We start from the raw sequence: 11,190 nt of genomic DNA, 5'->3' as shown, positions 1-11,190 counted from the left end.
CAGAAATCCCCTTTATTAACATCACCTGGTGATTTACATTAGCTAATTACAGTACATCCCAGCCTGTGCTTCATGTGCAATTGACTCCATTGGTACTAATGAAGCATGTATAATGAGTCCAATTCTTGTACAGCTGGCATGTTCCTGGACAGCGAATAGGGATATGTCATGGGGGTATATAAACTTGTGTTATTCACCAAGCGAGTCAGGAGCACAGGACACTGCTCACGGTAAGCAACATGGCGTCCTCCTCACTAATCGCCATTGGTGTACACCATTACAATGGGGGTTCTAATGGAATATTGGTAGGGTTGTTGGTGGTAGATGTACAAGGACTAATGCTAGACGCATAATCTTACTTTATACCTGCTTACTCCATTATTCTGATTTTCCCATCCATGACTCTTTAAATTCTCTTGACTTCTCATCTTACCTGCCCTATAAGAGACCATGTCCACTCCTGTATAATGCTGATCTAGACTTTTTCTGGACATGGTACTTTTTCTTTAAAGATATAAGAGTATGTGTTTGTCCTTTTATATATGTTCTATAGTAATTTAATCCATCAGATCACCGCTGTTGATGATGCAAGGCATTACATTGTGCGATATCATTGGGAAACAGTGATTTTATATAAGCACTATATAGCAGTATTAGGTTGGCATTGTGTGATCTAAATATTTTATATGGAGGTATAATGGCTAACAAATGACTTCTTCTATGCAGATTAGAAACAAAATGATGGCTGCAAAATATTTAGCTGTCTTTCTCACCTTTATTGCCTTACACACGATTCATTGTGAAGAAACAAATATAAGGTAAAAGTTGCCAATAAAGTATCTGAACAAAAACTGTTAAATCTATAAAATGTAACTGCTATGCTATTATGTTAAAATCAATCGTTAATTGATAAGAGGTCATATGTCACAGCAATGGGAGGAGGTGAGTTCTCATTGTGATTAGCTGCCAGGAAGACCTAGATGATAGAAAGGGGAAAGCCTATGTGTATAACAGATAAACCATTCATTGGAAGCTGATATAGACAGAAAGCTACTTGCAGTCCTATGTAAATTGGTAACTGAGTATATAAAGTAACACTTCTCTCTCTTTTAGGGCATCAGAGAGCAGTGAGGTGGCACAGCCCGTACAAAGACGATACTCAGAGGCTACTTTAGCCAATGACTACAGCAGATCAGTTGATAACATGCTCAAAAAGAATTTTGTGGACTGGTTACTGGGCCGAAGAGTGAAGAAAAGCGAGTAAGTTAAGTTTTGTTTTACATAATGAATATTCCAAATCCTGTTATTTTGTCTTCACTAATAATACCATGGCTGTATAGAATATGGGTCCATCATTATGGTGCTGTGTGTTGCTGCAAAGGGCAGAAACACCTGGGGTTTTCTTCTTTTCATGATCATGGAGCAATCTCTCACCCTCTTTTTTGTAATGCAGTAGTAATGAGAGTCCTTTTCATGTCCCCCCAAGCACACATATATTTTGAAGTTGCAGTAGGGTTTTATTAGTGCAGATTTCACTATGTTTTGTTTACTCTCAATATAGTGCGTTGAATATGTTTTCTCCCCATGATAATATATCATTGGAGGTCCAAACTCTGGGTCCCTATCAATCGCAAGCGACACTTTTTCCTACACAACAGATAAACCAAAGCCTTATAGGAATTGCAGTACAGACTCAGGAAAGATATATATCTTGGTACCGTGTTAGCCAGTAGATATAAAAATATTTAGAATTGAGAGTCCTCAGTGGTTGATACCTTTTAATGGCTAACTGAAAAGATGGTAACAAATTGCAAGCTTTCGAGACTACACAGGTCTCTTCATCAGGCAAAGACTGCTAGTCTAGTCTTTGCCTGATGAAGAGACCTGTGTAGTCTCGAAAGCTTGCAATTTGTTACCATCTTTTCAGTTAGCCATTAAAAGGTATCAACCACTGAGGACTCTCAATTCTAAATATTTTTCAGTACAGACTCATTCACTTGATTGGATCTGTATTGTTATACCAGGAAGATAACCACTATTGCTGCACCCAGAATCATTTGTTTGTCACCTTTTCTCTAGGCAAGTTTAAAGAAGCTCTTCCATCAAAGTTTTTCTCCTCTTAAAGGGACACTGTCACCTGAATTTGGAGGGAACAATCTTCAGCCATGGAGGCGGGGTTTTCGTGTGTTTGATTCACCCTTTCCTTACCCGCTGGCTGCATGCTGGCTGCAATATTGGATTGAAGTTCATTCTCTGTCTTCCATAGTACACGCCTGCGCAAGGCAAGATTGCACCTTGTGCAGGCATGTACTACGGAGGACAGAGAATGAACTTCAATCCAATATTGCAGCCAGCATGCAGCCAGCGGGTAAGGAAAGGGTGAATCAAAAACACAAAAACCCCGCCTCCATGGCTGAAGATTGTTCCCTCCAAATTCAGGTCACAGTGTCCCTTTAATATATTGCACTCACCATAGTATATGGCACTGTTTACTTACAATTGATCATTTTCCCCTTGCTTAACTCAACCAGCTGGTAACTGAGCAGTTACTTGTTATGACTGCTAAAGCACATTCACACAGGTAGCGTACAAAACCAGGGAGACAAATACCTGAACCTGATAGAACCCTGTTCAAAAATCCTTCTCTGACCTTGGTCTGCTCCTGCCTGACCACGGAGGTTGACACCCTAAGATAATGCAATGGTACCACAACTCATTGGTGGCTTACCCTGAAAGCCCTTAGCAGCTTCAAGTATTGCTAGAGCAGCGATTCCCTAAGGAATAAAGGGTATTACTCACACAAGAAATAACTGCAACCAACTTAAACTACAGCAAAGTGAATGAACCCAACAAAGACTGTCACCAGCAGGGGAAGTTATATAAAGCTGCACCCGAAAGGTGACAGGGCAGACAAACAGAGTAAATTAAAAACACTGGTTGCCCAAAACAGAACTAAATCACCCAAACCCCCAAAAAATATGTATCTACTGTGGCTCAGCCGAAAGAGACGCCAACCACAAAACACAGGATCCTGACGCATGACATTACTTTATAATATATACTATAGCAGTGGCTTCCATCCCAGGACGGATGGTGTATGTGGTTTTAATGTGCCGTATAATGATAAAAAATGTCAGTGCCCAAATAACTATTGTGCTTATTTCTTCTAAAGCTATTATAACCCCTGACACCCTCAGACCTGTATCCATTCTCTTCCATAGGAATATTTCTGACTTTGCCAAAAGACAGGTAGACTTCCAAATTCCGGACTTTAATATGGATACCGAATCAATGGATGGTTTTGAAGGAAGTAAGAAATTTATGCCATGGATCTTGAAATACAGACAAATGAACAGGTAAATTAGTGAAAATCCGTATTCTGTAGAATACTTCATATTGGAGGAATTGCCTGAATAGACAATATGTACTTTAATTTGCTTCTGTTTCTCTTGATTCTTTACAGTGTTCAGAATGATGTGAACGCAGCAGTGTGTCAGCAAACCTTGGATCTACTCATGTCAATGGATTTATGCAATGCTAGGTGGGTTTTATATCACTAAGACGGTGGCTCAGTGGATAGCACAGCAGCCTTGCAGCGCTGGAGTCCTGGGTTCAAACCCCACCAAGGACAACATCTGCAAAGAGCTTGTATGTTCTCTCCGTGTTTGCGTGGGTTTCCTCCGGGTTCCTCCCACATTCCAAAGACATACTGATAGGGAATTTAGGTTGTGAGCCCCAACGGGGACAGTGATGATAATGTGTGTAAAGCGCTGCGGAATATGTTAGCGCTATGTAAAGATTATTATTATTAATCTGTTTAACTAATCATAATAATGGTACAGTGGATAATATGTCACACTATGGGCCCAATTCATCACTATTTAAAATAATGTAAATTATAAATCAGGAAAAAATATCAGGAAGCCCTTAATCAGACCCACAATGGTAAACTAGAAAAAAAAAACAAGTGAACAAATTTAAAATAGACTTAAGTAAGGCACAATAGGAGGTGGATTTGGTGCAAACAAAAAAACAAACAACAAAAACGACCAAAAAACAGGCGCAAATGGAATAATAAATTAGGCCCTAAATGATAGCATAATGCCTGCTATCTGCTTAAAAAAAGGTCAGCCATAGGGCTCATTCAGACATTCATTTTCCCCGTACGAGTTTTATCCATGTTTTTCACAGATAGCACTCACACTAGTATAGTCCATGCGGCTGTTCACATGTCCAATATTTTTGTGGACTGAGCGGTCCACACAAAATCATGAAGACATGTCCAATATTGGTCCCAGTCTCAGATCAAAATTAGCAATGAAAATCTATGGGCCAGAGAAAAAAAATCGAACAGCACTTGGATGTCATTGACTGCGGCTGGTTTTCACTTACTAGTACTACTATTATGATTCACTGAAGTGTAAGGGAACTATTATGGTTCACTTACTACTAACTACTATTATGATTATAACTTTTTTTTTCATTCAAGAAAAACTGATGAAACCAAATTTGAATGACAATCTGATAAGAAGCTGATGAAACTCTGAACAAAACCATTGATCAAACTAGGATTTCTTTCATATGTGAAAAATCAAAATGTCTGAATGTGCCCTTACAGGTTACCCATCATGTTTCAAAACATCTGTGAAGGCAGAGGAAATTGGTTGAGAAGTAATGAAATTTGGAGGAATATACTGTGGAACTATGGATATATACACACACAGTATTCCTCCAAATATCATGAACCATGGTTTACATAAATAACAAATCACTGTTAATATTAATGCTTCCCTAACATCACTTTTCATAGATGGGGAAAACCCCTTTAAAGAGGACCTGTCAGCTCTCCTTACAAGTATGTTGTAGTAAGTTATTGCATTCTCCATAGTATAACATTTATTTTCTTCCATCTCTACATTGCACCATTCCTATAAGAAAATCATGAATACATTGTCAACTGGGAGTTGCCAATTTGGGGTATGCCCAAACACACTCTGAAACTATCCAATCAGTGGTGAGAGTGTCAGATTTGGTAGGAATACACCATTATCTCCAAGGAAATGGCAAACCCCAGCTTACAACTTACTCAATTTTCTTGAAGGAATAACAGAGTTGTAAGCAAAGAATGAACTAATGTGTTTACTAGATCAGACACATCACGAGAGGAGACAGGTCTTCTTTATCATGGTCATGACAGGTATAACTATTTTAAAATAGATCCAAATGAAACCCAACAGACCCATCTGATGCAAATTGGTCGATCAGGTTTCCTATATTTTTCACTGTAACAACACTGATGACTGCTGCTGCCTTTGATAACATTTGAACTAGTAAGGAGAAAGAAGATGGGATGGACATTTCTCTAATTGCTAAATTTTTTTCCTCCACAGATTCCCCTAACTAATATCGCATCATCCAGTTCAGTTCCGGTTTTTGGAGAGACAGTGGAAATATTTGCAGCTTTAATATATGGCCAGCATTCAATATGTATTCACAATGCAATGTAAGGCAATAAAACCTTCATATAAAAAAATAATCAGCTTTCTGGTATTTCCTGAACATTTACTCCTCAGAAACCATAATGGCTGACTTCATAGTGCATGCACCAATATCAGCAGATTGGGATTAGTAGCAATAGCGCTTGATTATTTTAGGCTTATCGCAAAGAACCTCTGTCTGCTCCAACATATGTGAGAGGTTATTAGGGTGCCAAGGAAATGCATGGCAAAAATTAAGTAGGAAGTTTTTGAAGGTCTTACCTCCTAAATTTGGTCCTTTTTGGTCATAGTTAATTAAAATTTTCTTTTTTTAAGATTAGTTATCATTTACTGGTTGCTCAATGGCACATCATATTGCAGTTTTCAATGTTTGCCTAGTATTTATCGTCATGCATATCCTGCGTTATGTATGGAATGTTATGCCCTTTACCGATCAGATTAATTATATTTATGCAAAAAACTGAACTGACTGCTACACTGCTACTAAGTACTCATACATGAACAATGTACATAATTGTGTAATGCATATTCTACTATAATAGAATGCTTACTGCCATTCTATGTTTTTTGAATTATAAATAGTATATCCAGTTAAAGATATGATGACAAACTGAGTGGTTATTGTGTGTACAATATTGAGGAAAATGAGAAACGTGGAATAATTCACATGCCTTGAGCAAGTGGTAAATCTAAATTTAATGTCAACATATTTTACATGGTGAATCCTTATGCCAAAAGGAACAAATTTGAGGGGTAAGACTAATTTGCATTTTTCCTTGGCACCCTAACGTAGACAGATTGTCAGCACTGGAGTTGGTGATAGGGGTCTGCACTTAAGGACCGAGAAGGAATTGAAAAGTGTCAGTCCTTTTCAATTCTCAGATAGTGTGGTGATGAGGGTGGTAAAATAGAGCAGACTAATATGTTTTGAGCATAATGGATAAAATCTTCTGCCGAAAGTGAGAGGACTGCTGAAGAAAATGTGCTTGCAGCGTGTGACAGGGTACTAGTTGTTTGTGCAGGGTACTAGTTGTGTCAAAGATACATCAGAACATGAGAGAGAGGAGATTAGGGCCAACGATCGATGCAAATTCTTCATAAACTACCGGTTATTGATAGCATGCAAATTCCTATGTGGTATATAAGTGTGTCCTGAGTGAGGTGACAAATTTTGACAAAAGTTGTGGTCAAAGAGTGGGAGAGGAGAGTTAGTAAAATCATATACTGAACAAAGTTGGAAGACTACCATTTCTAATGTATTCCTGTTTTAATGTGTATAAACGTTTGTAAGCTGTGATGGGCATAGAGAGAAGTTAGGGATTAAGTCCGGGGTCACACTTGCGTGTGCAATGCGAGAAACTCATGCGAGTCTCTCTCATCAATTACAGGCACTGCCGCCGGCAGTTCGGATCAGAGCGTTCAGCTGCATAGAAATACATGCAGCCGCACACTCTGGTCCCGAGTGTCGGTGGCAATGCCGGGTATTGATGCAAGAGACTCGCGCTAGTTTCTCGCATTGTACACGAAAGGGTGACCCTGGCCTAAATAAAAGTGCCAGATGGGGAGAGTGGGATATTAATGTAGATGTTGAAGTGTCCAGTAATGAGTGGGAATGACACGGGATAGAAAGTGAGGAAGACATGAAGAGGGCATTTTTATTAAAGAAGTAGACCAAGACCTCCATCTTGTCTGTTGTCAGGTTTGGGGTATGAGAAAAACGTAGCCCATCATAATAGAGAACAGCAGTGGAAGTGGTGTCTGTCTGCATCCATGTTTCAGTGAGAACCAGGTTAAAGGTGTATTCCCATGTTATTTAAATGCTTTAGTTAGACAGCATGAACATGAAAAAAATCACAATTAAAGTTGCAGTTTTCATGGAGTTTTACTACTAGTTTCTGCCCAGACCCTGGCCAAAGGTGCACAGTAGTTATACAGCTCTGGCAAAAATTAAGAGACCACCACATCAAAACCCTGTCATGGGCAGCACAATCTCCAGACCTGAACCCCATTGAAAACCTCTGGAATGTAATCAGGAAGATGACGGATAGTCACAAGCCATAAAACAAAGAACTGCTACATTTTTGCACCAGGAGCAGTGTGAAAGACTGGTGGAAAGTATGTCAAGATAAATGAAAGCTGTGATTAAAAATCATGGTTATTCCACAAAATATTGATTTCTGAACTCTTCCCGAGTTAAAACATTAGTATTGTTGTTTCTAAATGATTATGAACTTGTTTTCTTTGCAATATTTGAGGTCTGAAAGCACTGGGTTTTTTTTTTATTTTGACCATTTTTCTTTGTCATAAAAAAAATACAAAATTTAATGCTTGGAAATTCGGAGACATGTTGTCAGACGTTTATAGACTAAAAGAACAATTTACATTTTACTCACAAATATACCAATAAAGGAAAAAATCAGACAAACTGAACATTTTGCAGTGGTCTCTTAGTTTTTGCCAGAGCTATATATATTATAATCTAGGAGAGGGGTTAATCTTAAAATATCAGCCCATTGATTTCTACACAGCAGTTATCTGCTCACCTCCCTAACTCTCCCTCTTAGCTGCTGTTATAGGTTAGCTCCCAACTGTCCTGGATCCAGTGATTTCCCTGGAGATCAGGGCTACATCCCGACTTTCACTCACTCACTCTCTGTTTGCAATGTCTCGCCTCCTTCCATACTGTTTCTGCATTGCTCAGTGGTTCCTCCTTAGGCCGAAGTCACACTACAGCAAGATACTGCCAAGTCTCGCAGGTTAAAACCCAGCTCTGGCACCGGAACTCTGGAGCGGAGCGTGCGGCTCCATGTATTGCTGTGCGGCCGCACGCTCTGCTCTGGAGTGCCAGTGTTTGGTTTTAACCTGCGAGACTCGGCCATATCTCGCTGTAGTGTGACTCCGGCCTAATCATCTCTTGTCTCCAGGGGATGGGTCGGCATATTTCTGCTCTGTACATACATACATTTAAACCACTAATTATTTTCTTGGAGTCTGGTCTTCATCGGGATTTAAACTCCCAACCTCCAGCATTGGAGGTAGCAGCAATATTTCATCCATCCAATAACAGTGAACAGATTATTTATGCTGATTGAAAAATGGCGTGATACATTTTTTTTCTCCATTAAACCTGTCACGAACACCACTAGCTCATCTCATATGAGCCTCGGATTCGAAGGTAAAGGTGGTCTCCATTCACCTACCACAATAGGCAAACAATGAGCTAAGCTCACCCCACAGACAGACTCCACATCCACGTCACATCTTATGCCGCCACCACTCAGCGATTTAATAGGCCAGTAAGAAGCAAGCACGTGGCAACACACTGGTACACATGCACACCCAGCTTTCCCAAACTGCTGAATGGTTTATCACTTGCACTTAGACAGCAAAGTAACACAACCAAGATATTTTCTCTCCTTAAGATTGCGTTAGTGCAATGAGGGACAAACTTATTAAATAAAAAAGCTAAAAGAGTAGAATGCTTAAAAAGGTTACAAAAGATGGAATAATAAAACGACACACAGAGGCAAAAAGACTATAAAACTATATAAAACAGATAGGTCTTATGAATTGCATCCATAAGCGCTTTTGGTGGAGGAGAATGCTGCCGGAAATATGACAGATCTGCAATACATGTTGAATCTCCTGTGCTCTGACCTGGATATGCATCAGATGACGTGTCACGCTGGTGGGTGTGGACCTACAGCAAAACAGGCTGGGCTTACCCTGGAGGGGCGTAACTAAGGCGCTACCTGATTCTTCACTAGAGCTTCTGATGGTGAGGTTAGCTTTGTGCTGGAGGTCTCTGCCAGATACCACTCTAAGGCAGTCCCCGATGCTGCAGCAGATGACCCCAGGGGTCAAGAACTCGGAGTGTCAGGCAGGACAGGATCAGGTTTACTGACAGTATGGATATTGGTAGCTATTCAGACAGAACGGGTTCAGTGGGGAGCGTGCACACGCCCTAAGTCTTCTTTCACACTTCCGTCGGCAGGCATCCGTCATAATGCGTCGTCACGACGTATCGACGGATTTGTGAAAAATAGTGAAAAATGGATGCAACGAATACAGTATTTCGATAGATCCGCTAGACGGTTCTGTCGAAAAACTGGATCCGTTGTATCCGTCTTGTCCGTTTTTTTGACGGATGCGTTTTCCATGCCTAAAAATGGGAGTCTCCCAAATGTGATTGGCTACTGGAAAATAAGGGAAACCTATATATGGACTGTTTTTATACCCCATCTTTGACAGGGTTTAGAGAAAGTGGCAGAGATGGAAGGATTGCTATTAAAGATTGCTACCATATGTTCTGATTTTCTTTTTGAGGCTAATAGGCTGGCAATAATAGTTCGGGAAAAGGAGGCAGCAATAGAGAGGATTATTCGACAGTGACGTCGCCGGCGCCGCCTATGGATACATACCATGAACGCACAGCGAATGACCCGGGGCGTGTATTCAACACTCTACATGGAGTTGCGGCAGAACCCGGATAAATTCTTTATCTATGTGCGAATGAGACCGGAACACTTTGATGTTTTGTTGGAACTTGTTGGAGATGTAATCCGAAGGAAAGACACATATTTGAGGTTTTCCATATTACCGCCGAAGCGGCTGATGGTGACACTGCGGTAAGCCTTTTTTATGTGTTTTTTTTAATCATTGTTCATAATTAATGCCGTGTGCACGTTTCGTATTTTTGCAGTGGGTAACAGTGCCCTGTAAGCCTATGGGAAATCACATCAGCAGTGAACATGCTGCAGAAAATATTGCGCTGAAACAGTGTTGTATTTTCGGCAGCATGTCAATTATTTTATTATTTGTGCTCATTCCACAGTGTTTAACACCTGCTCCATAATAGGAATGCACAGATGTACAAACGCTGGTTTAAATGTGCAATAAAACAGAAAAAAAACTTCAGCAGTGCCGTTTAACCCCTTAATCCCATATGACGTACTACCCCGTCAAGGTGCCCTGGGACTTAATTCCCAGTGATGGGATAGTACGTCATATGTGATTGGCCGCGCTCTCGGGGGGAGCGCGGCCGATCGCACCCGGGTGTCAGCTGCGTATCGCAGCTGACATCCGGCACTGTGTGCCAGGAGCGGTCACGGACCACTCCCGGCACATTAACCCGCGGCACACCACGATCAAACATGATCGCGGAGTGCCGGCGGAATAGGGAAGCATCGCGCAGGGAGAGGGCTGCCTGCGGGCTTCCCTGAGACCCCCGCAGCAACGCAATGTGATCGCGTTGCTGCGAGGGTCTCTAACCTCTCCTCCCTGCAGCATGCCCAGATCCAAAATGACCGCGGCATCCGGGTCCTGCAGGGAGGGAGGTGGCTTACCAAGTGCCTGCTCAGAGCAGGCGCTTGGTAAGCCTGCAGTGCTGCAAGTCAGATGGCTGATCTGACAGAGTGCTGTGCAAACTATCAGATCAGCGATCTGTGATGTCACCCCCTGGGACAAAGTTAAAAAGTTTAAAAAAAATTTCCACATGTGTAAAAAAAATCCTAAATAAAGAAAAAAAAAATTATTCCCATAAATACATTTCTTTATCTAAATAAAAAAAACAATAAAAGTACACATATTTAGTATCGCTGCGTCCGTAAGGACCCAACATATAAAACTGTCCCACTAGTTAACCCCTTCAGTAAACACTGTGAGAAAAAAAAAAACCGAGGCAAAAAACAAC

The 11,190-nt window shown here is 40.8% G+C and overlaps 1 protein-coding gene across 1 annotated transcript; it reads left to right on the top strand.

Annotated features, from left to right (window-relative positions):
• Nucleotides 1-213: 213 nt before the first annotated feature.
• On the top strand, nt 214-7,926 carry GIP (gastric inhibitory polypeptide). The gene is made up of 6 exons (XM_069755711.1): nt 214-230; nt 727-818; nt 1,114-1,260; nt 3,222-3,356; nt 3,464-3,541; nt 5,391-7,926. Exons 2-6 carry the CDS (start codon nt 739-741, stop codon nt 5,398-5,400), a joined length of 450 nt encoding a protein of 149 aa, XP_069611812.1. The 5' UTR covers nt 214-230; nt 727-738; the 3' UTR covers nt 5,401-7,926.
• Nucleotides 7,927-11,190: the final 3,264 nt, after the last annotated feature.

This window comes from Ranitomeya imitator, chromosome 2 (genome assembly GCF_032444005.1).
Source record: "Ranitomeya imitator isolate aRanImi1 chromosome 2, aRanImi1.pri, whole genome shotgun sequence".
Taxonomy (NCBI): Eukaryota; Metazoa; Chordata; class Amphibia; order Anura; family Dendrobatidae; genus Ranitomeya; species Ranitomeya imitator.
Note: the sequence above shows the minus strand (reverse complement) of the source record. Positions and strands in the feature narration are given on the sequence as shown.

Bases quoted from the DNA above. Each gene is read 5' to 3' on its own strand.
- GIP (XM_069755711.1), top strand. From the start codon at position 739: ATGATGGCTGCAAAATATTTAGCTGTCTTTCTCACCTTTATTGCCTTA. The intron at 1,261-3,221 runs GTAAGTTAAGTT...TCTCTTCCATAG, and splicing joins CGAAGAGTGAAGAAAAGCGA to GAATATTTCTGACTTTGCCA. The intron at 3,357-3,463 runs GTAAATTAGTGA...GATTCTTTACAG, and splicing joins AAATACAGACAAATGAACAG to TGTTCAGAATGATGTGAACG.